General features: G+C 47.9%; 1 protein-coding gene across 1 annotated transcript in view; it reads left to right on the top strand.

The window, feature by feature from the left end:
- Positions 1–22,832, top strand: part of TECTA (tectorin alpha) — a 150,638-nt gene that overhangs the window by 99,027 nt on the left and 28,779 nt on the right. Inside the window, exons 14-18 of the mRNA XM_012525555.4 lie at positions 1,146–1,716; positions 4,461–5,053; positions 6,600–7,173; positions 12,494–13,095; positions 19,659–20,220. Of these exons, the coding sequence (XP_012381009.2) occupies positions 1,146–1,716; positions 4,461–5,053; positions 6,600–7,173; positions 12,494–13,095; positions 19,659–20,220 (2,902 nt within the window). The remainder of the gene's footprint in view (positions 1–1,145; positions 1,717–4,460; positions 5,054–6,599; positions 7,174–12,493; positions 13,096–19,658; positions 20,221–22,832) is intronic.

Raw genomic sequence — 22,832 nt, forward strand, 5'->3', positions numbered from 1 at the left:
TTAGTATATATTTTACTTATTCATTTTGTTGGTCTCTGAGCTAGACTATAAGCTCCATGAGGCAGTGATTTGTCTGTTCTGTTTGCTGCCAATCCTCAACTCTTAGAACAGTGCTAGACACACAGAAAGGGCTACGTCAATCTTTGTTGGATGAACAGACCCCTCCTGTGTCTCCAGCTTTGGCTTTGGCCACCTCTTCCCTCTGCAGTCCAGCAACACCCAATGACTGTCCCCATACCCACACCACTGTTTGTAACCATCCCACCCATGTTCTCTTGTCCTTGAATTCCCTGGCCCCTCTCTAACTTTGGCCACTTCCTTAAAGACTCTGGTCAGGCTTAACTCCTCTAAGGAACCTTCCATGACTCCTGCAGTAGGTGTTCACTGACTGGTCCCCCAATGCATCATCAATTAATTTGCCCCATTGTATCATCGGTTAATTCATACTTAAAACAGTGTATTATAAATATCTATTTGTGTTCCTCTTCCTCAGTAGACTCAGAGCTCCCTCAGAGGCAGAGAAAACTTTTTCATTCTTTATAATATATGTAATATAATCTAATATAGTGCTTGGTAACCAGTAGGTGTTCAAATGTTTTTGTTGAACGAGTGATTAAATGACAGAGTCTTGCTATCAAAGAAGTTATAGGTGGAGAAAAAAACCAGGGCAGTTTCAGAAGCTAATGGTGTCGAACCATCTATAGTATACATTTCAGTTGGGAGGAGGGGCCAGCAGGTACAAAAGGCAGTGGAAAATTTGTGCATTAAGTTAAGATTTCAAGAATGGTCTTAAGAGGAAGAGTAGGTGACTAGTCCTTCAAGAACAGATTTGAAGCTAACTATATAGCCAGCCCAAAGGAGTGACAACCACCTGGTCCCCAGAGGGCTACCTGGTCCGGGGTGTCCTCTAGTGGCACTAGAAAGACCAAGTTTATCTTGACTCCAAAGCAAGTACTCAAGGTGATTCACAACCATCCTGGTCTCTAGGACTTCCTCCAAGCCTTTGTCTTAGTAGGAGTCTGGATATTTGGGGTGGCCCTACTCCCCGGAGCATTGAGTCACTCTGCCTCTCTTGCCTGACCTCTGCTGGAAACCATTGCCCTGGCTCCTGCTCACCTGCCTTTCACTATTACTGTTGTTGGCAGGTTAATGACCTAGTGACTTCTTTGCCCGTCACCTTAGACTTGGGGGCGGTGAAAATCTACCAGAGTGGCATGTCTACTGCCGTGGAAACAGATTTTGGGCTCTTAGTGACGTTTGACGGCCAGCACTATGCCTCCATTTCCATCCCAGGCTCCTATATAAACTCCACTTGTGGGCTCTGTGGGAACTACAATAAGAACCCCCTGGACGATTTCCTCCGCCCGGACGGCAGGCCCGCCATGTCTGTCCTGGATCTCGGCGAGAGCTGGCGTGTCTACCACCCTGACTGGAAGTGCGACTCCGGCTGCGTGGACAACTGCACCCAGTGCGATGCCGCCACCGAAGCCCTATACTTCGGCTCCGACCACTGCGGCTTCCTCAACAGGACTGACGGCCCCCTGTGGGAGTGCGGCACCGTCATGGACCCCACAGCGTTTGTCCACAGCTGTGTGTACGACCTGTGCAGCGTGCGGGACAACGGCACGCTGCTCTGCCAGGCCATCCAGGCCTACGCCCTCGTGTGCCAAGCCCTCGGCATCCCAATCGGAGACTGGAGACTCCAGACCGGGTGTGGTAAGCTGGCCTCCTGGCCAAGGGGAGGGCCTCTCCTGCGCAGGGTGGGGCAGGGATCAGGTTTCAGGGCTCTTCAAAAACGTCCCAAAGACAGAATTCCCCAGAGCGAGGCTGAGGTTGAAATATTGCAAATGTTAAAGAATGAGCTGTAAGAAAGTCTTGACTTTTCTCCTTACCCAATATCATAGCCAGGAGACAAGGAACCGTTGTTGACTGTAAATGTTCTGGAAGCATGGCATGCATGACAGGATGTTTGAGACCAGAGGAAAACCCTGTAGCAGGGGGTGGCAATCCCAGAGTTGAGTTGAGTTTCCAGAGATGGGGGGCTACCTTTGTGGCTAAGTATGTGCATAAGTTGGCCAAGGAATCAACATCAGCCTTTGGGAGAAAAAGTCACTTCCCAGGTATAAAACCTTAGGCATTCCTTCCTTGGCTCGTTCTTCTCCGTTTCCGGGTGCTTTACGCTTTGGGCGCCTCACTCTGGAGCATTTCAGCTGGCTTTTGCTAGTAGAAGGAAGTGCTACCATACAAAGCAGAGTATTCCAATAAAGCAGCCTTTTTTCTGACATGCTACATGTTTAGGAAAAGTCCCAATGATGTAGGAGTAATAGGTGCTTTTGAATTAAACTTTTGGATTAGTAGTTGAGACCATTTAATTGTCTCATTATATTTTCCTTCAATCTCATTGAAATCTCTCTCTGTCCCTAATTATGGAAAACTGAAAAACAAACAAAAAGAAGAAAAAAAAAAACTTTCCTGAATATTGTCTGCTTTCTGATCCTTTGTTTCTTTCATATAAGTAAACAGAAAATTATAATCCATGTATTGGAGAATGCTGTGGAGATAAGAAGATTTAAAAATTTCTTTAAATTTAAAGGCCAGAGGGAGATTTATTTTTCCTATCTGTACAAGATGGACTCACATTAATTGTCATGTGTCAGATTCATGCTAATTCTTAGAGTATTGATCAAACTATAGAAGAGAAAGTGTATTTTTCTTGCTCTGTGTCTGATCAGACCTTATTCTGCCCAGATGTCCCTGGGTATGACAACTTGAGCTTGAATTTGGCTTCTCTTTGGGCCTCACATTATCCAAATTGCCTAACTAAATTTTTACCTATAATATCTCTAGTTTTTTTCCTAAGGGTACTGCTTTCCAATCTTCCATAGTTTTCTCCTAATCTTTACTTCTCTATGTTTGTGTGTGTCTACACCACCCCTCCCCTCTGTTCCTTTAGTGGGATGAGTTCTATTTAATTCAGAGAGCCATTTTACTAGACCCTTGATCCCCTGCATGTTAGATTCAACCAGACCCAAACATTTATGTAAATTCTGATGTGGTTAATATAGAATCATAGGTTTCTAAGGTAAGGGGGTATTCAGAAGGTATCTAGTTCAGATGCAGTATGTTGAGGACAGGTTTCAAAAGCTTCTATCAGTTTCTGCAAAGACTGCCAAGTCGGTCGATTCAGTTCTGACTCTAACTACCCTGAGTTAGACCAGACCTCACAGGATGAGGATAAACCTCTATAAGACTGTCCTTCAGGCACCAGTTGCTAGTTGAGGGGCCAAGGTCACCTGCACATCTGACCAACTGGCTACAATTTCAAAGGTTCCCACCAATCCCTCCGGTTCGATCATTTACTAGAATGACTCACAGAACTACCTGAAATCTCCATGCTTATCGTTATAGCTTTATTGTAATAAAAGAAGAAGCCAAGAGAAGAGACACATAGGGTGGGCAAAGTCTGGGAGGGTTTCAAACATAAGCTGCCGTGGCCGACTGCGTCTCTCTCCCAGCATAGTAGGCATGTATTGTCTCAATCACAGAAGCTCATCATGACTTCGAGGGTCCCAAGTTTACATGGGGACTCATGATGTAAGCATGATTGATGGAATCAGTGGCTACGTGCTTGAGCTCTACTTGTGCAACCCTTTCACAAGGGTTCAAAGCCCCAAACCCTTCTGTCTCTAGTAGAGCCAGCCCCCACTCTAAGACTTCCCCCGCTTCCCTGTCCTCTCCTTTGGCAGGAAATTCCAAAGCTTCAGAATCTGCTTCCCTAGAAACTGAGGACAAAGACCAGCCAAGTTTTTTCACTATTCAGCCATCTGGCCCCCTGGTCTTTAGCTATCATTCCTTTATCTCACTCACAAATAATTTCAGATATCCAGGATTCTTTCTTATTTTTAATATCCCAGGAATTCATTTCCATAGCCTTCCTTGGTCAGCCTTAGGCATTTTAAGTATCTCCCTATTAGAAGTTCTGTGGGTTCCAATGACTCCTCTGACAGTTAAATTTTTCATTTCTCCTGAAAGTTGGATTTCATTTCCTTCCAAGAAGCCATGCTCTTTAAAAGCAGGTCAATTTATGTGTCTATCAGTTGAAATTTTTAAAACATCCTGATGGTTGTGGGTCACCAAACAATAACCCTATTTTGGATAATCATTCTAGTCCAATTAGGAGATCAACCCTAAGTTTAACTTCAATCAAGATGATCAAGGTAGAGTAAGTTTCACAATTCAATGAAATGGCTTAGTGGTCATTATGACCACAGTTGAGCTCATTTTCACAGATGTGGCCTTATGTCTGTCTTCCCTGAATGAACAGCCACTTGGCCCTCACTTGAGGAGCCCAATGATTTGGAAGAAGAGTTATTTTCTTGGGGCGCCTGTGCTTGCCAGAGTCGCTTGGCGCTCTGGTCCATTCACTTGTGGTCACGCACTCTTCCTTTCCCCCACATCAGTGTCCACGGTGCAGTGCCCCAGCTTCAGCCACTACTCACTGTGTACCAGCAGCTGCCCCGACACGTGCTCGGATCTGACGGCCTCTCAGAACTGCCCCACGCCCTGCACGGAGGGCTGTGAGTGCAACGAAGGCTTCGTCCTCAGCACCAGCCAGTGCGTCCCGCTGCACCAGTGCGGCTGCGACTTCGACGGCCACTACTACGCCATGGGCGAGTTCTTCTGGGCCACGGCCAACTGCACGGTGCAGTGCCTGTGTGAGGAGGGCGGGGACGTGTACTGCTTCAACAAGACCTGCCGCGGCGGGGAGGTGTGCACCGTGGAGGACGGCTACCAGGGCTGCTTCCCCAGGCGCGAGACCGTGTGCCTGCTCAGCCAGAACCAGGTGCTGCACACGTTCGACGGGGCCGCCTACGCCTTCCCCTCCGACTTCTCCTACACCCTCCTCAAGACCTGCCCCGAGCGGCCCGAGTACCTGGAGATCGACATCAACAAGAAGAAGCCCGACGCCGGGCCTGGCTGGCTCCGGGGTCTTCGGATCCTGGTGGCCGACCAGGAGGTCAAGATCGGGGGAGTCGGGGCTTCGGAGGTCAAGGTAAGGCTCCTTGCCGCTTTGAGGGGTTTGGAGGCTCCACGCCAGGGGCAGGAGCTTGCCATTCTCTTCGGGTTGGCCTTTCTGCCTCCAGCCACGAGAGGATGACAAGGAGGAGAGGGGGGCACTTTCTATCAGCACCAAATGCCAGTCTATTGGGTGGTGAATGGAGCGAAGCCAGATTGTCTCCAATTAGACAGATTTGGTAGAGCTAGTTCTCCATAGAAGCAAATACTCAGAGACCACTAGCTGTATGCCAAGCACTATTCCAAGCCCTTTATAGACAGAATCACATTTCATCTTATGAGGCAGATAAGATCATTATCCTCATTCTACAGATGAGAGAATTGAGGCACAGAGAGGTTTAGTAACTTCCCTGGGGATACACAGTTATAAAATGGGATTCAGGCCCAAGCAGGCAGGCTCCAGAGTCTGTGCTCTTAACCCTTGTTCTATACTGACCTTCCTAGGCATTGCTGGGACTCCCTGTGGAGTAACATCCAGGGTGCCTGCCAGGGTACCTCCTGCCCCTCTGACCTGGTCTGAAGTACTCATTGTCAGGCATCCAGATTCATGGTTCTTGAGTTCCAGAAGGAATCTTGGAAATCATCTAGAACAGGGGTTCTTAAACTTTTTTGGTCCATGGACCCCTTTGCCAGTCAGGTAAAAACCACAGACCCCTTACTAAGTCCACACTATCCTGTGTATTATTTAATAAATATGTCACACCCGCACCAACACATCCCCACAAGAAAAATGTATTTTAACATTTCAATTCAAGCTCATGGTCCCCTTGTTAAGAACCCCTGATCTAGAACAACTCCTCATTTTCATAAGAAGATGCTAAAGGGCCTGGTGAGGGGGCAGGCCCCTGCTGAGTGGAGCTGGAGCTGGGATGGGGTGGGGTTCCTTCCTTCTCCCAGGCCAACATGCGTTTCACCGTATCACATAAAGAGAAACATGTCCCTACGCTTCTGTACAAGGAGGTCATAAAATACACATCCGCAAACTCCAAGGGCTGGGTTCTGGTTCCATTTCCAATGGCAGAGATTCATCTACTGAAAGAATAGGTGAGAGGTAGAGAGGTGGATGGGCAGCTAGATAACTAGAGGTGCACTATATGCCCCCAAGGGGTTGGGGCATAGAGCACATGAGAGTTGAAGGGAAAGGGAGGTTCTGGAACGATTAGGAGGGTAGAGCACTGCTGTGAAAAGGCATCAGAACAGAGGTGTCAGGCCCAGGAGGAAGCCATACACGGAAGACAATTGCACTGTTCATATTTCAGTTTTGTTTTGGGCTAGCTTGGGGTCTTGCACACACACACATACACACAAATAAACAGCAGATATGTTGAATCAAGGGGATCTAGAAAGAAACAAAGAAGCCCATGAAGAAACGTTGGTGTCTATGTGGTTTCCATAACTATCAGCTTCTTGACACTTCTCAAAGACAGAGTCATGGAGCAGAACCATGTCTTTATCCTGCAGCCCAGAAAACTGTGGGTCATCTCTGTGTATCTGGAACTGATGGCATTGATTTGCTTTTTCAGTTGAACGGTCAGGAAGTGGAATTACCTTTCTTCCATCCTTCGGGGAAGCTGGAAATTTATCGAAACAAAAACAGCACAACGGTGGAGTCCAAGGGTATTGTGACCGTCCAGTACTCAGACATAGGCCTGCTGTACATCCGGCTGTCCACCATCTACTTCAATTGCACAGGGGGTTTGTGTGGCTTCTTCAATGCAAACGCCAGTGATGAGTTCTGTCTCCCCAACGGCAAGTGCACGGACAACCTAGCTGTGTTCCTGGAGAGCTGGACGACTTTCGAGGAGATCTGCAATGGGGAGTGTGGGGACCTGCTGAAGGCCTGCAACAACGACTCAGAGCTGCTCAAGTTTTATCGCAGCCGCTCCCGGTGTGGCATCATCAATGACCCCTCCAACAGCTCCTTCCTGGAGTGCCACGGGGTGGTCAACGTCACTGCCTACTACCGCACTTGCCTCTTCCGCCTGTGCCAGAGCGGGGGCAACGAGTCAGAGCTCTGTGACTCTGTGGCTCGTTACGCAAGTGCGTGCAAGAATGCTGATGTGGAGGTGGGCCCCTGGCGGACCTACGACTTCTGCCGTGAGTTGGGGTTGCGTTGGTGGGGAGGCTACCTGGGTTGGGAAATACGTGAATCTGGATGTTCTTACTCGGGACTTTTCTTCCCGGTGGAATTGAGCTATCAGGCAATTTTATTACTGTGTGTATCTTCCAGAGTCTGATCTGTTCCCTGAAAGATCTATCACCCCAAGCCGGACCGTTTAATTTTATTTTTACTTACACTGTATCTCTTCATTGTGCAGAAATTAGCCATGACTCATGGTTTTATCTAACATAGGGAGAGACCCTGTCATGTCTAAGGAATAGGGGCATCTGTGCACCAAAGAAAATGAATAGAAACCTTTCTAGTGGCTCCCCAAGCACCATCTCTCTTTGCAAAAGAAGGGCCGCATTTATGGAGATCCAAGGCAATCGGTCAGGGTGCCATTCATTGTGAAATGTCTTGTACCACGCCCTAGGGCAAATCTGACAATGGCTGTTGAGAGAGTCCCATGTTACCAGGTTTTCATTTTGTCCTCAGAGTATCTGACCCCTCTCAGCAGGGCAGTGGCAGTACTCATAGAAATTAGAATAATTGCTGGATGACCTCACATATAACACCCTTGATTATCTGGAGTAAGAGGATAAGTTAGAAAAGCAAGTGGCTGAGAATGGGGGACCCGTGCCTGGACCAAGAAGCGACACACCTGGACTTCAGCACAAGTTCCCCTCCCAAAAAAAGATAGTGAGAAACGAAAGCTAGTGCCACCAGTACAATTCCATCCTCTCCATCCATTTATCTGTCTTCCGTTTCCTTTCTTCCTGTCTGAGTGGGTGTGCTTATTGTTTAACTTTTTATTTTGGGATAACTTCAAAATTACAGAAAGTTTCAAGAACATCTGTATACACCTTACCCAGACTAACCTATTATTAACATTTTACCCCATTTGCTTTATCATTTGCTCTTCTCTCTGGTTCTCTCTCTGTATATAGATAGATAAATATAAGGCATTTCAGAGTACATTGCTTACATCATGTCCCTTTACCCCTAAATACTTCAGTCTGTATTTCCTTAGAATAACAATATTCTCTTACATAATAATACAGTTATCGCCCTTAGAAAATTTAACATGGATGCAAAAATTTAGTATCCATATTCCAATTTGGTCAGTTGACCCAGTGATGTCCTACATGGCTTTATTTTTTTTTATGGGGGTGGGGGGAGTTCATAGAGATTCTAGTCTAGGATCACAGGCTGCGTTGTCTCTTTAGGCTCCTTTACTCTGGAACATTTCCTTTGCTTTCTTTGTCTTTTAAGGCACTGCTATCTTTGAGGAATATAACTTCCCCCCTCTTAAAATAGGATGTCCTTCCATTTGGGTTTTGGGTTTTCCTCATGATTAGATTCGGGTGGTGCATCCGCAATCAGGATCCAGCAGAAGTGATTTGTGGACGCGTGTTTTTCTCATGTTGTGACATCACATGTAGAGGCATCCTCTCTTTGGTGACGTTAATTTCCCTCATTAGTGATGTTGTTTTTGATCACCTGGTCAAGAGGCTGTTGGATCTCTCCAACAGATCATTATCTTGTTCCCTTGCAACTAATTAGCAGTCTGTGGAGGAGATACTTGAAGACCATGCAAATATCTTGCTCCTCATCCACATTTCCCTCTTAGACTTGGAGCCCACTGATGATTTTAGCTGTATCAGTCTTTACCATAATGCTTGCAAAATGATGGTTTTCCCAGCATTCAGAGCCCTCCCTTCTCCCCTATCTACCATAATATATACTTATGGATTCCTGTTTATATCATGGTTCATATTTCATATTGCGTTTGTTCATTATTTTGGCTTTAAAATTGTTCCAGATTTGGCCTGTGGGAGCCCTTTCAAGCTGACTCCTCTGTCCTTTGGGGTGCCTATGCCATTTTTCAAAGCACTTTCTTACTTTCTGGCCTAATAAGGTGCTCTACCTTCTCTTTCCCATACTGGAATCAGCCATTTCCCCAAGAGGCCTTGACTTCTCTGGGTGGGGAAGGTAATTAGAAACCAAGATCTGGGGGAGGTGTACTCATTGCTACCGGCGTGTCTCTGCTTTGCCTTGACGCCTTTATCGGCAGACAGAGCTAAGAACTATGCACAAGCACTCATCCATGCGTACACATGCATACCTCTCTTTCCTTAGTTTTAAAAAGTCTGATTTCTGAGCTTGGGAAGACAGAGATGCACGTGGAGGGCTTGGTGGTGTCATCTCAGAGAAGACCTTCTTACCCACCTGGGAGCAACTTCTTCCTGCTGGAAGGCCCCATATGCTCTGCTTTTCGAGCCCTAATTTCAGGCGTGGTTCCTGACCTGCCAGGGCGGCACTTCTGGGGAGGGGTGGTTCACAGGGAGGGGAGGGAAGGTACTGTTCGAGTATACCCAACAAAAATGACCAAGGGGCAGGGAGTACCCCCACAAAACTGCGGCAGATGCTATGAATCCCAAAGCTGGAACTTAGGGAGCCTGCTCGTTTCATAGTTGTCTACAGGAAGAGAGAAGGTCCAATGTTTTTCTTGACCACCACATCGAGTGGGTACCGGGACCAGGGATTGAACCGTGGACCTCATATGTGGAAGCCGGCGCACAACCACTGAGCCACATTGACTTTCCTGAGTTGCTTTTTTTGTTTGTTTGTTTGTTTGCTGTTTGTTTTTTTTTGTTTTTAGGAGGCATCAGGGACCAAGCCTGGGACCTCCCATGTGGGAAGCAGGCACTCAACCACTTGAGGCACATCTGCTCTCTCAGTGGGATCTTTTCATACTTTCCCAAAGCCTTCTGTCTGGTTCATCTCCCAGTATCTTCTTTTGTGCTAACTCCAGCTTTCTGAACTTGATTTCTGTTCCTGCTCCCACCCCAGCTCTCTGTGTTTAAATCACAACACACAATTACTGAGTTGCCCCCATGCCAAATCCATTCTGTTGCCAGGCCACGTCAGTGCCAACCTTTTAGGCTACTAAACTCCTAACCAGCAGGAAGCGTTTCTGGATTGTTTTTGTACTGTACTAAGCACAGTTTGGCAGCATCATGCACGCCAAGTAAAGGCGGTATAATGGCGACAATTTCCTCTCTTCCTGTGTGCAACGGCTGCTGAGAATAGCTGCTCGCCATTCCTCCTCTGGACCAGCAGAGCTGAAGGAAGCTCTTGTAAGAGAGAGATGCAGGGACTTAGAGACTGAACGTTGGGTTAATCAAGTCTCCAGGTACTAAGGGGTTAATCTGGTTGGGGGGGCTTGGCATAGGCAACAGCTGCAAATCAGGAACACAATCTCCTCTGAACCTAGAGAGAGACAACCACTGTGTCTGTGTTCAGATATTTTTAACCAGCCCTCTTGCTGGCAGAGCCAGGCTGCCCAATTAAGTAATTTCACAGAGGCATTTGAGGGACTGGGGGAAATTTTATTACTCCATGTCTGTATGTTCCAGACTTTCAGACAAATTCAGACAACACAATAAGTCATAAAGCGAGAGCCATTTAAATAAGTCATGTTATTTGCTATCACCATAAACCTGCAGTCAGTGTTATAACATTCATAATTTAGAGACGAATGTGAAAATCCCTCTATACAGACATATTTAATCAGTGCTGAACTAGCCTTCAACTCCAAAGCTGGATGGTGCCATCGTGAACGGGGGGCGGTGGGGAGTGGAGATAGTCCTTTAGGCCAGAAAAGAAAGAAGATTTGCTTCTAGTACACAGTGCAGAACTATTGAATTGGTACTTGTGGGCAGAGCTATTACGGCCTTGCAATATATTCCTCTGTAGTGTCCCTCATGTCCTTGGATTGTAAAACACGATTAAGGAGTGATAGTATGTATAAAAGCCAAAGACTGTTTTTTAAAGGCTAGATCTTTTTCTCCCAGGATATGGTGGAGACCTTCACAGATCAGCTCTCTAGACGGCACGGACTTATAGGCAGATTTCTTTTGTGCTCCTGGAATCTGTCCTTGCCCATGTCAAATGGTGACAAACCAAAGTAATGGAGAGAAATGGGAAGTTGTCCCCAGACTCCACCGTGAGTCACAGGTGATGTTATAAGTTTGTGTGCTGAGCTTTTGACTCAGAAACTTGATCTGTCAAGGAAGGCTTCCTGGTGGAAGTTCTGCGTGAAATGACCCTTGACAGATGGGTAGGATTTGACTTTGTGGGAGGACATTCCAGGTCGGGGAGAGAGCGTGAGTAAGGCAAGGAAGTGGAGATGCACCTGGCTTGAGCAGAGGGTGGTGAGGAGATGGAGACCAGACGGCACGTTAACAGCGAAATGAAAGACAAAAGAAAAGATGTTGAATCAATTTGTAGAGTAAAAATACTTAGATAGAGGAAGCAGATGTGGCTCGAGCGGTTGAGCGCCTTTGCCTCCCACATGGAAGGTCTGGGTTCAGTTCCCAGTGCCTCCTGAAAAACCAAAAACAAACAACAAGCAAAACAAATGAAAACATCAACCCAGGGAAGCTGATGTGGCTCAGTGGTTGAGTGCTGGCTTCTCACATATGAGGTTCCATGTTCGATCCCTGACCCTGGTACCTCAAAAAACAAAACAAAACCCAGAATACTTACATAAAACCTGTGTAACTGAAGGATATATACAGGAGGGTGGGTTGGGACATAATTGTCATTGACACTCTACTGTGGGATCAATAGATTGGGTTATTAATCCTCAGAACAACCCTACAAGGTAAGTATTGTCCTTATCTTATGAAAGAAGTAACTGAAACTCAGAGATGTTAAATAATGTGCCAAGGATTAATGACATCCCCAGGTCTCTATGACCCCAGAGCATGTGATCTCTCCAGCACATCACACTGCCTCTCCAGACCTGTTGGTTTAGAGTCAGGAGAGCTGGGTTCAAGTCCAAGCTCTGGACTTATTAACTGGATTAAATTGAGTCACTGAACTTCAGTTTCCTCCTAGCCAAGGTAAGGATAGCAGGACTAACTTTACTTCCCAGGTTGTTGAGATAAGGTGGTCAAAAGTGCCTGGGACAGAGCCTGGCGGGTAGCAGGTACTCAATAAGTGCTGGTAGAACCGGAATAATCTCTCTGGGGAAAGCTAAATGTGCTAGAGGAGCCCATGGCGAGGGGCTCACTGACCTTCTGATGCCCCAGCATAGGATGGCAGCGATGCCAATCACACAGCACTGCTCGGCCTCGCTGTGCTGCACACTAAGAGCTCACACACGTGCAGAAGTAAGCACACACACCTATACACACACACAAGGCCTAGCTGTGCGCACACACTTCCACAGACTGCGTATGCACACGTACATCCCCGTCCCTGCTGTCTGCTCCTTCCTCAAGCCTGTCTTCTCCTTGCTGCCCTCAGCTCTGGAGTGCCCGGAGAACAGCCATTTTGAGGAGTGCATGACGTGTACGGAGACCTGTGAGACCCTGGCCCTGGGCCCCATCTGTGTGGATGGCTGCTCCGAAGGGTGTCAGTGTGACGAGGGCTACGCCCTGCTGGGCAGCCAGTGTGTCACCCGGAGTGAGTGCGGCTGCAACTTCGAGGGGCACCAACTCGCCACCAATGAGACCTTCTGGGTGGACCTGGACTGCCAGATCTTCTGCTACTGCAACGGCACCGACAACAGCGTCCACTGTGAGACCGTCCCCTGCAAGGATGACGAATACTGCATGGAGGAGGGCGGCCTGTTCTTCTGCCAGGCCCGCACTGATGCCTCCTGCATCGTCTCGGGCTATGGCCACTACCTGACCTTCGATGGCTTCCCCTTTGACTTCCAGACCAGCTGCCCGCTCGTCCTGTGCACCCCGGGAAACAGGCTGAGCTCAGACACTTTCCCCAAGTTCATCGTGATGGCCAAGAATGAGGACCGTGACCCATCGCTGGCCTTGTGGGTCAAGCAGGTGGATGTGACCGTGCCTGGCTACAGCATCGTGATCCACCGCGCCTACAAGCACACCGTGCTGGTGAGTATCCCAGGCCGGGCCTCCAGGAGGGAGGCCAGGTACAGGCCTGAGATGGGGTCTTGGACCAGCACATCGGGCTGAAGCTGACTTGGGCTGGCCTGAAGTCCAAGGAAAAACCAGAGAACGTTAGAGCAGAGGGCGTGGCAATCTTCTGTTACTCTTACAAAGCAGAAAACTGAGGCTCAGAGAGAAAAATGATTGCCCAAGCCACGGGCACCTAATTAAGAGCAGAACTAGCTCTCGAAATGGTATCTTTTATATTGGAGTGAGCACAGACTTTGGAGAGCACAGACCTGGGTTCGAATCCCAGCTGGGGTTCCTGCAGTGTGGCCTTGGGCAGCCCCTATCCTCCTAGCTCACACGCTTCACCTGTAGAAGAGGGCACATGCCTAGCACAGGTGAGGCCCCTAGAAGCGCTATGAGTGTCCTAAGCCGCCTCCTCCCCTCCCCCTCCTCCATTCTTCACTGCTGCTTCCCACAGGGTCCCAGGCCCACACTTGAAGGCCTCAGAAGCTCTTCCATGCTCCCCTTACCCACCTGGCCTTCAGTTCCTTCTTCTTGCCCTTTTCTACTCTTCTATCCCTGGAGAATTCCCTCGGACAACGTGGATCAAGGAGTCCACGTTCTCCCTGCCATCCAGCCTGACAGCACCAGCCCCTGCAGCAGGTCCGTCTGTTCCCCGGCCAATGCCTCACTCTGAACACAACTTAAACCACTAGCAATGCCTTCGGCATTTCGGAGCAGCTGCTTTAGAGTCTTGGCCTTCTTTGCATTATACTCCCGGACCTGTGGCATAATTTATCCATCTTGCATCTTATATACCTTCCTCTTTAAGAGCCCAGGCTGTTAGTAAAGAGTTCCCTGGGCAGCGACACTGACTTCTTTCCTTTCTTGGGATTTCCTTAACTCCTTCCCTGACAAAGAGAGGCTCCTAAGCTTCTTGAATGGTTGTCTTTTCATAGTTTTTGGAAAATCTGCCTTCTTAGCATCTAAGGTACTTGTCTCACTAGGCCCATTGTTCTTCTTGTTTCCCTCTTTGCTTCTCGTAATAGTTTATTCCTGTAGCCATTACTGCCTTAGCTGTGTTGTATTTTTTCGTGATGTACATGTCTAACTCCCTTGATATTAATCATGGGTTTCTTGAGGGAAGGGGCCATCCATAATTCATTGTTATGTTTGCACACGGTGGCACTCAAAACATTTGGCCGAATGAGTAAGTGAGACGACATCATAACCCCTTTCTTCCAAGGTCCCTGTCATTTTCATTTTGCTGCTGGTCACTTCTTCAGCTATCTTGGAAGCTAAGGAGATTAAATTGCCTCTGAGGCAAGTTAGGAATGTATCAGATGCTTTGCATTTTAGCCTCATAAGATTTCCTGCAGGTGTCTGGACAGTCAAAGATGCCCATTACAATAACTTTCCTCTATTCTACTTTCATCACATGTTAAAAGAAACGAAGCAATCACTTTGTCTGTGTGGCTGGCGTCATCGTTGGCCTTCTCTCCTTTTTGCCTCATCGGATGGATTTCCACCATTAGCTTTGTAAATGTTCGCAGCTACTTACCTCCTTGACATTCAACGCTCTTCTACCTTTCCACCTTACAGGTTTATTCTTTATTTAAATATACTCTGTTCATAGGTTTGCTGTGAACTAGCATTCTCTGCCTTGGGTTACCTGCTCTGGGCATCTAAGTCTGTAGATATCTGAGGCTGCGTGTGTTGTTTTCTGACTTCTTCCACATAGAAATCACTGGATCCCCAAATCCACTTATTCTTTTTTAATGCTGTCCTTTCTCTCTTTTCTCTGGTAAAGGATTTCCACTCCCTCTAGGCATTTCCCTCCCTTCCTTCATTAAGGCTAAACCCCTAGCAGGTCAGCTCACCTTCCAAGCATGTGTCCTTTTCCAATCTCATGAGATGCTTTCATGGCAACAACCTGACCAGTGTCTTCCCCCTTCTGAGTTGGAGATGGAGTGGATAGTTAGAGGGCCATGGACCTTAAGGAGGAATTGACTAAAGGGCAGGCAGACCTCTTGGAAGAGCCCTTCTTTCCAAGCCAACTGGATGTCCTGAGTGCCTGGCCTGGGAAGGGTATATGGTATTTAAATCGCTGACAGCAAGACAAAGTTCAGGATGCAATGAAGGTCCTTTCCTTTTGAGGGCCTGGGGGATAGATTGGGCAATTACTTTGAATTATTAATATGCATGGCAGGATCTGCCTACTGAATGATTTGCATTTGTTTTTCCCATGATGTTATTATTAGTCACCAGCTCTCCCCAAGCCTGAGGAATAATGGCCATCAGAATGACAGTGTGAACCGAGCAGCAGGACAGAATATAGCCCAGAGCCCCAGGTCATGGCTGGGGCATTCGACCAGGGGCTTTAAGAACCAGAGGATAATGTGGCAGTGATTCCTTGGGACACAGGGCCTCTCTATGACCCTGCCCTTTCCCTGCACTAAGCAGCCCCACAGAATATGAGAAAATCCACTATGCTAAGGAAAACAGAAATCATCATCTCCATCCCAGGTGGGGTTATGGGGGTGAGTGACAAAACCAGCCACTCCCAGGCACAGTACAGTAGCCATGGCTCAGCCTTACTCAAGCTCTCTCCTGCCATCTTCCCCAGGGTCCAACACAGCCAAGAACCCCGTGGTTCCAGCCAAGGGGAAGGTTGGCAGGACCCTCATGGCCAGTCCCCTGTTTCTTCATCACTTATGGCTGTTCCCGTGGCCAGGAAAGAAGAGTGAGGTTTTGAGCATCACTGTAGCCATTCATTCTGACAAGCTTGTAGTGATACCTGTGCTGTATCAAGCCCTGGGGTAAAAGGATGAATCAAAGGTGGCTTCTGTCCTAAGAGAACTCAGAGTCTAGTGAGAGAAACAGGCATGTCAACAAATAATGTCAATATAACATGAAGTGCCACAAGGAATTTATGCACAGAAGGGTGGTGAGAGCACAGAGGGGGTTGCCTAATCCAACCTGGAGGCCTATCAGGGAGGGCTTCCTGGAGATAAGCTAGAACTGGGCCCTGAAGGAGCAAGTCAGCCAGGCTGAGAGTGAGGGAAGGGCATTTTAAGAAAAGGAAGCATCAGTGAAGGCCCAGAGGGGTACCAAAGCAAGGGGTATGGGGACACCTCCAAAGTTCCTACCGGAGAACACAAAGTGGGAGACTGAGGGTGGCAGCGGAAGAGGATGTTGAAGTGGACCAGGGCCAGTGGTTGAAAGGAAAACTCTACTAAAAATCCAATCTGTCTTATTTCTAATACTTAAATACTTTGAATACATTTCCCCACACTCACCCCCTTTCATCTCTGCCTTTTCCTCCTCCACAGCTTCCTCCTCCACCATCAAGCTCCGTTTCCATACCAACCTCTTCCTTTCTCTCTGACCTTCTCTCCCATGCCTCCCTCTCTAAATCCATTTCTCACACACGAGGAGAGCCAGGGCAGTAGTGGTGGAATGGAGGTGGGATCCATGGGGCTTCCAAAGTGGAGAGAAACCCAGTCCACAGAATGAATTGGGGGGGCGGGGGGTGTTGTATTCCTTTCTCAGGGTTCTCCTTGGCAATGATAGAATTTGCAAGCCTTTAGCTTTAGTCCGATTATATTGCCTCCCCAAGGTACTGTTTCCTGTGTGATACCCCAGGAACCAAAAATAAAGACTGTAGGGAAATTTAGGATGAAAAGCAAGTGGACACACAGAAGCCTTTGAGGGCACAGCTTTTAGTTTAGCAGCTGTGAGCCTTGAAGGCAGGTCAGATGCCCCTACATCTTCCCTTGACTTGTGCTTCTGCATTCTGTCACCGTGTCTCTGGGGCTCCTGGTTGAGAACATCAGGCAAGCTTTCCCTCCTCATCCCACCCTCCATGCACCCTGCCACCCAGCGACCCGCCGTCCTCTTCCAGGATAGGCAAAGAGCATCCCTTCTCCTTCCCAAAGCTGCTCTCCACCTGCACCTTAACCCCATCTCCTTTTACCTTCTCAGGGCCCTTGCCCATCTGTCATCCTCTCTGAATTCCTCCTCTTCAGCCCATAAACATGCACATTCTAAAGCATTCTAAAACCAACTTTGACCCTAATTCTCTACTTGCTTCTATCTAATCTCTTGCTTTTCCTTTCTGTGCAAACTCTGCTTCCATATCTCCTATATACTATTTAATTCTGCCATCTGATTTCTGGCTTCATCATTCCACCAAAATGCTCCTGTTAAGGCCATGGGTGACTGCTTTCTTGCAAAATGAATGGGTATTTTTCAGACTTTATCTCAGAGTGACTCTGCCATGGGTGTCAGTGCATGCAAGGCTCTGCTCCAGGCCCTCCCACCTCTCCATCTTCATCTCCCACCACTTCCAAGGTCACATTGTATGCTCCAGCAGCACTAAATTGCTATAATTCTTCATATTTAGCATGCTTTCTCTCTCTTCTCTCTCCTCTGGTGCTTTTCCCATGCTGTGCCCTTTTCTTGAAATTCCCGTTTCTTTGCTCTCATACCGTTTTGGCCAGCACTGACCCATCCTTTAGGGCTAGGGATGGACAACATATTCTGCAGGAATCTCTAATTCTGTCTCCAGGCTGAGTCTGGTGCATATGCCTCTATTTATCTCGATCATTGCTTTTAGCAGTAATAGTAATATTATCTATTTATGCCCTGGTCTCTGCCACTTGCTTCTGAGCTCCAAGAGAAAAGACTCTGGGTTCTATCCCAGGATTCAGCACAGCACCTGGCACACGGTTGTACCAAATTAATGTTTACTGGGTGAATGAATGACTTCTGCCTAGGAGAACATTCATGGAAGAGGAGATAGTTGAGTTTTGCCTGGTGGGAAAGTGAGGATAAGGAGCAAAGGCAGGTAAGTTCTCTAGAAGCAGAGTCTGAGATGAGGAGTCTCTGTAAGTGAGGGAAACCACACAGGGCAGGGTAAGAGTGCTCAGCAAGGATGTGCCTCAGCTGGAGCCCAGCTTCAGTCTGATCTACCTGGACTTGGGTCGGCTGGCACAGGCTGAGGGTTGCCCTTCAGTGCCCATGAGATGGGGGCAGGAGGGTCATTACCTCCTAGGCAAAGAGGCTCCCATCCCCCAAGGTCATCTGTGCATTGTATTAGCCCATGGTCACAGTGGTCAAACATTGGGGGTGAGGCAGATCTGGGCAGGACACCAGAAGCATCCACCACACTTGCAGAGAACAGGATGGAACGTGACTGGCTGGAATGATACAAGTCGGCTCATCTGGGGGACTGCAATCCATTGGAACTGCTGGAGGGACAGAAGCAAGCGGGTGGAGCCTGAGCAGTGGGGCTGGCTCCTGGAGAGCCCAAGCGTTGTGCTAAGGATGTCAGATACTTTGCTCAAAGCATGGAGAGGGTTTTAAAATGTCAGCTTGGCAGCAGTGCGCCAATGGAGCAGAGGGGTGATTCTGGAACGGGGGTGACAGGAGATTCTTCAGTGGTCAAGATGATGAGAGTTAGCGCTAGGGCAGTAGCAGGAGGATAGGGGAGGAGAGAGACGAAGTGGCGCAGAGGGAAGGCATTTCTGCTCAGAGAGCAATCTTAATACACCCCAGAGGCAGCCCTACTTCTCCCACATGAAAGATCAGCTCTCCTCAGCTTCACCGCAGTTCTCAAAGAGCAGGGAATCTCTAGTTACACCATGTACTAACCCAGCCTTGAATCAAAATAGTTCAAGGGCAGGGCAGTCCCAGAGTTCAACGTTAAGGGATTTCCCTGTTGTTTGAATTTAAACTAGATGGAAGGAAACAAGTGTCAAGTGCCTTCTCCGAGTGAAGCATTGTGCTGGCTGCCAGGGGCAGGGGGATTTAAAGCTCAGGAAAACGTGGTGCCTGCCCTCCAGGTGCAGGAGATGCAGAAATTTATACAAGCCACCATAACCTAAGGCAGGCTGTGATGTGTGCTTGAACCACACAGCTGAACGTGTGCTTGACCTTGGCCCAAGGTGGAGACAATACAGGCGCAGTTTAAGCAATGTGGTCTCGCTGCCCAGGCGAGGGGCTGATTAATTCTGACCATGGGCTCGGAGACTCTTGCTTCACAGAAGAGGCGCCGTTTGCGTAGGGTCTGCAGGGATGTTGACGGGTGACGAATGGCATCCTGGCAGGGGAAACAGCAAATCAATTCATCCTCTCGGGGGGGAGGAAAAAAATCCCGAAGGAATTAATACGTTGGGACTGCTTACAATAAATCCAGAGTAGAGTCGGAAATAGAAACACAGGAGTTTCAGGCTTTGGCATTTGAGTCTAAACTTTAATTGAATTCTTATTACCCTTTCATTACTTGGAGAAAACAAGTTGAACTCCTGGGGGGAAATAATGCTATGTAAACAGAAGGCACTGAAGTAAATAGGTGTATTAGTATACAAAAGATAGTCATTTAAGTCTGCTCAGTTCCTAATAATAATAGTCGGCTGCCATACACAGCGCTCAATGCAGAGCATTGCACTCAACCTGCTTAGCCCCCTCTGGGCCTGCTCTCGAGCCACGAGTCCCTCCAAGGACCAAGAAACCTCCGCGCCAACTCTGTGTGTCCACTCAGCCTCTTTCTCTTACAGGTCAACAATGAACGGCTCTATCTGCCCCTGAAGCTGGGACAAGGGAAAATAAATATCTTTTCCTTCGGCTTCCACGTGGTGGTGGAGACCGATTTTGGCCTGAAGGTGGTGTACGACTGGAAGACCTTCCTGTCGGTCACCATCCCGCGGAGTATGCAGAACCGCACGCACGGCCTCTGCGGCCGCTACAACGGCAACCCTGACGACGACCTGGAGATGCCCATGGGCCTGCTGGCATCTAGCGTCAGTGAGTTTGGGCAGAGCTGGGTGAAGAGGGACACCTTCTGCCAGGTCGGCTGCGGGGACCGCTGCCCCACCTGTGCCAAGGTCGAGGGCTTCTCCAAGGTCCAGCAGCTGTGCGGCCTGATCCCCAACCAGAACGCTGGCTTTGCCAAGTGTCACAGCAAGGTCAACCCCGCCTTCTTCTACAAGAACTGCCTATTTGACTCTTGCATCGATGGCGGCGTGGCGCAGACCGCCTGCAGCTGGCTGCAGAACTACGCCAGCACCTGCCAGACCCAGGGAATCGCAGTGACCGGCTGGAGGAATTACACGTCTTGCTGTGAGTCCTTCCCCCCCGCCCCTCTCCTTCCATCTTCCCCTTATCCTTGATCGGTATGGGGAGGCCAGTGTCCCCACTCCATAGAATTCAGAGCGAATCGAGTGGAGCAGTTTCAGGATATGCACCTTGGAATTGGGTTTGTTACCCGAAATAAGATATGTAGGCTCCCAGGGCCCCCAGAGCCTCATCTCCAAAGTGGGGTTAATACCACTTATTTCATGGGTTCCTCTGTGGATGCAGTAAGATCATGCAGAGCTCCATGCATGGCATTTGGACTCAGTAAAATGCTAACATGAGACTAATGGATCAGTTGGTTAGTTGGTTAGTAGTTAGTAAATTCTGGGACCTCACGAGCCCATCGTGGTGCCAATAATTTACATTCATTTTCCAAATATGTTATTCAGTTTGATTCATATATGTCATGTGTCAGTCTTTGCACTTAACAGAGCGGAATGTCAAGAGCATTAGAAAAGGAATTAGAGTTCCTGGATTCTAGCCTTGGCTCTGTCCTTGAGAATCTGTGTAACATGGGAGCAATTCATTCTTCCTCCCTGGTTCTCAGTTTCCCCCTTCATAGAGAAGTGATAAGGTTGCCTTCAACATTTATGCTGCAGAAGAAACTTTAGGACGATCGAATTAGGCAATTGAATGCACAGCACGCTCTATTTGCGCAAAGTGCTGTTGTTGTTATATTAATGGCTTGCTTTGAGCCCAGCCCAGTGCTAAACACTTCATCAATATTATCTCATTCATTCTTCTCAATAGTTCAGTTAGCCAGGGGACTCTGAGACTCAGAGGAGTTAAATAACTTGCCTAAAGTCATACAATCTCACTGGCAAAGCCAGGATTTGACCTTCTACCTCCAAAGCTCAAACTCTTAATCTCTACACTATACTGACTAACCATTTATTGGAACAATTTGCCTGCATTTAGCACATCAAAAGAGGAAAATATTGGAAGGAGAAACCACTGTTGGTCTTTGGTAACCTGCTTTGGTCTGTTTTCCCATCTCTGTCTCATTAACTACAGCCACTTTCTCTTAAAAGTTCTGACTATGTAAAAAGGCTACAAATTGGTGCTGAAAGCAGAGCCCAAATAAGTGATTCAGTCGAGTTCCCAGAGAATAAACTCCCATTTCATCTTGGAAAAAGGAGATTTGAATGAAAAACTAGAAACACAATTGTGGTTGAATGTTCACAGCTCATTTATATTCCACATGACTGGATTCATGTAGATTGAGGAGCGGGAAGAGCTCTGTGGGGGGCGGGGGGAGTGGGGAGATGCCAATGCCTTTTCTAGGCTCAGTGCCTGGGTGAAGAGGGTGGGGGCGGGCTGCCAGTTGGGGTGACTGTCCAGACTTACTGGTCTCTGGTGGCTTCAGTAAAAGAAATACGCCTACGAAAAGTCAGAGTCTGGGTAAATCGCCAGAGCCTCTCTGCATTCATTGGGGTCAGCATAGCTGGGCTAGAGAACTTGCCTTCCTCTAAATCAGAAAGCCAGGCTCTGGACCAAGAGGCTTAAAATTGGTGCAGGATGGGGAAATGGTTTTCGAAAGAGAGACTCTGCCTCTTCCTGTTGAGACTTACTACAGGGAATTTACCTCTTGACCTGTAACCATGTCCATGGCTGCTCCATGCTTGAGGGGTAGCTGGGATGGAGGTGCATGGTACATACCAAAAAATATTGCCCTATCTCCAGCAGACAGGGGAATGCAGAGAATCATCTTGCAGAGGCGGCGAATACCTGGACTCTGCTTCAATTTATGGGTCTCAATTTCTGTCCGTCATGGGAAGGATAAGGAATGGAGTTAGCAGACCCCATAACCTTACCTCCAAGGAGGGTGCTCCTCCCACCCCTACTGAGCTGGGCGAGGGGTAAGGGATAGGAAGATGGTTCTTTCCTGTCCCCCTGCCCCTCTACTAGCAGTCTCTTTGTCTCTCCGTCTCAAAGTTTTGTCCAGATAGTGTTTGCCTTCTCCACAATAGGTTTGACAAATAATGGGACCTGTATTTTGTTACTTACAGTGTTACCCAGTCTGTCCTGCCTCATCCTCAGCCTAGGCTACCATCCCTGCTTTAGACCAGCCGCTGACTGGCAAATTCTAGATGGATGCATCAGAGCCAACAGGAAACTTAGAGCCATTCCCTTTCCAAGAAGGTTTAGGCCTTCCTCTACCTTGGTACTTCAAGACAGGACCAAAGACGAGAGAGAGAGAGAGCGTGAGCTTCTCTGAAACCATATTTGACCTGACTTTAACTTCTGAGATTAATCCAATTCAACACTCTCTTGTTTGAGATTCGAGAAATGCTTTCAAGAGAAAAAGGGGTTAAACCAGAAGTGTCCATTGTACTTGTGCTTTATTGGTAACAACGTAGAAGGCTGGTGTTTCTCAATGATATTGGCTGTTCCTGTCAATGGGATAATTTATTACTCAATTATCTTATTTGTAACTGCTTTGGAAAACCTCTTCACCTAAGTTGAACAAATAGGCTTAGAGGGGAGAGGGGGTGGTAAATTGTCTTAATTACTGACCCCTCCTTAAGATTCCTTTGGCTGAGTCCCTCATTCTTTCAGCCCCTTAACGGAGGACTTTACATCAGAGTAATAGATGG

The sequence above is a fragment of the Dasypus novemcinctus genome, chromosome 27 (genome assembly GCF_030445035.2).
Source record: "Dasypus novemcinctus isolate mDasNov1 chromosome 27, mDasNov1.1.hap2, whole genome shotgun sequence".
NCBI classification, from domain to species: Eukaryota; Metazoa; Chordata; class Mammalia; order Cingulata; family Dasypodidae; genus Dasypus; species Dasypus novemcinctus.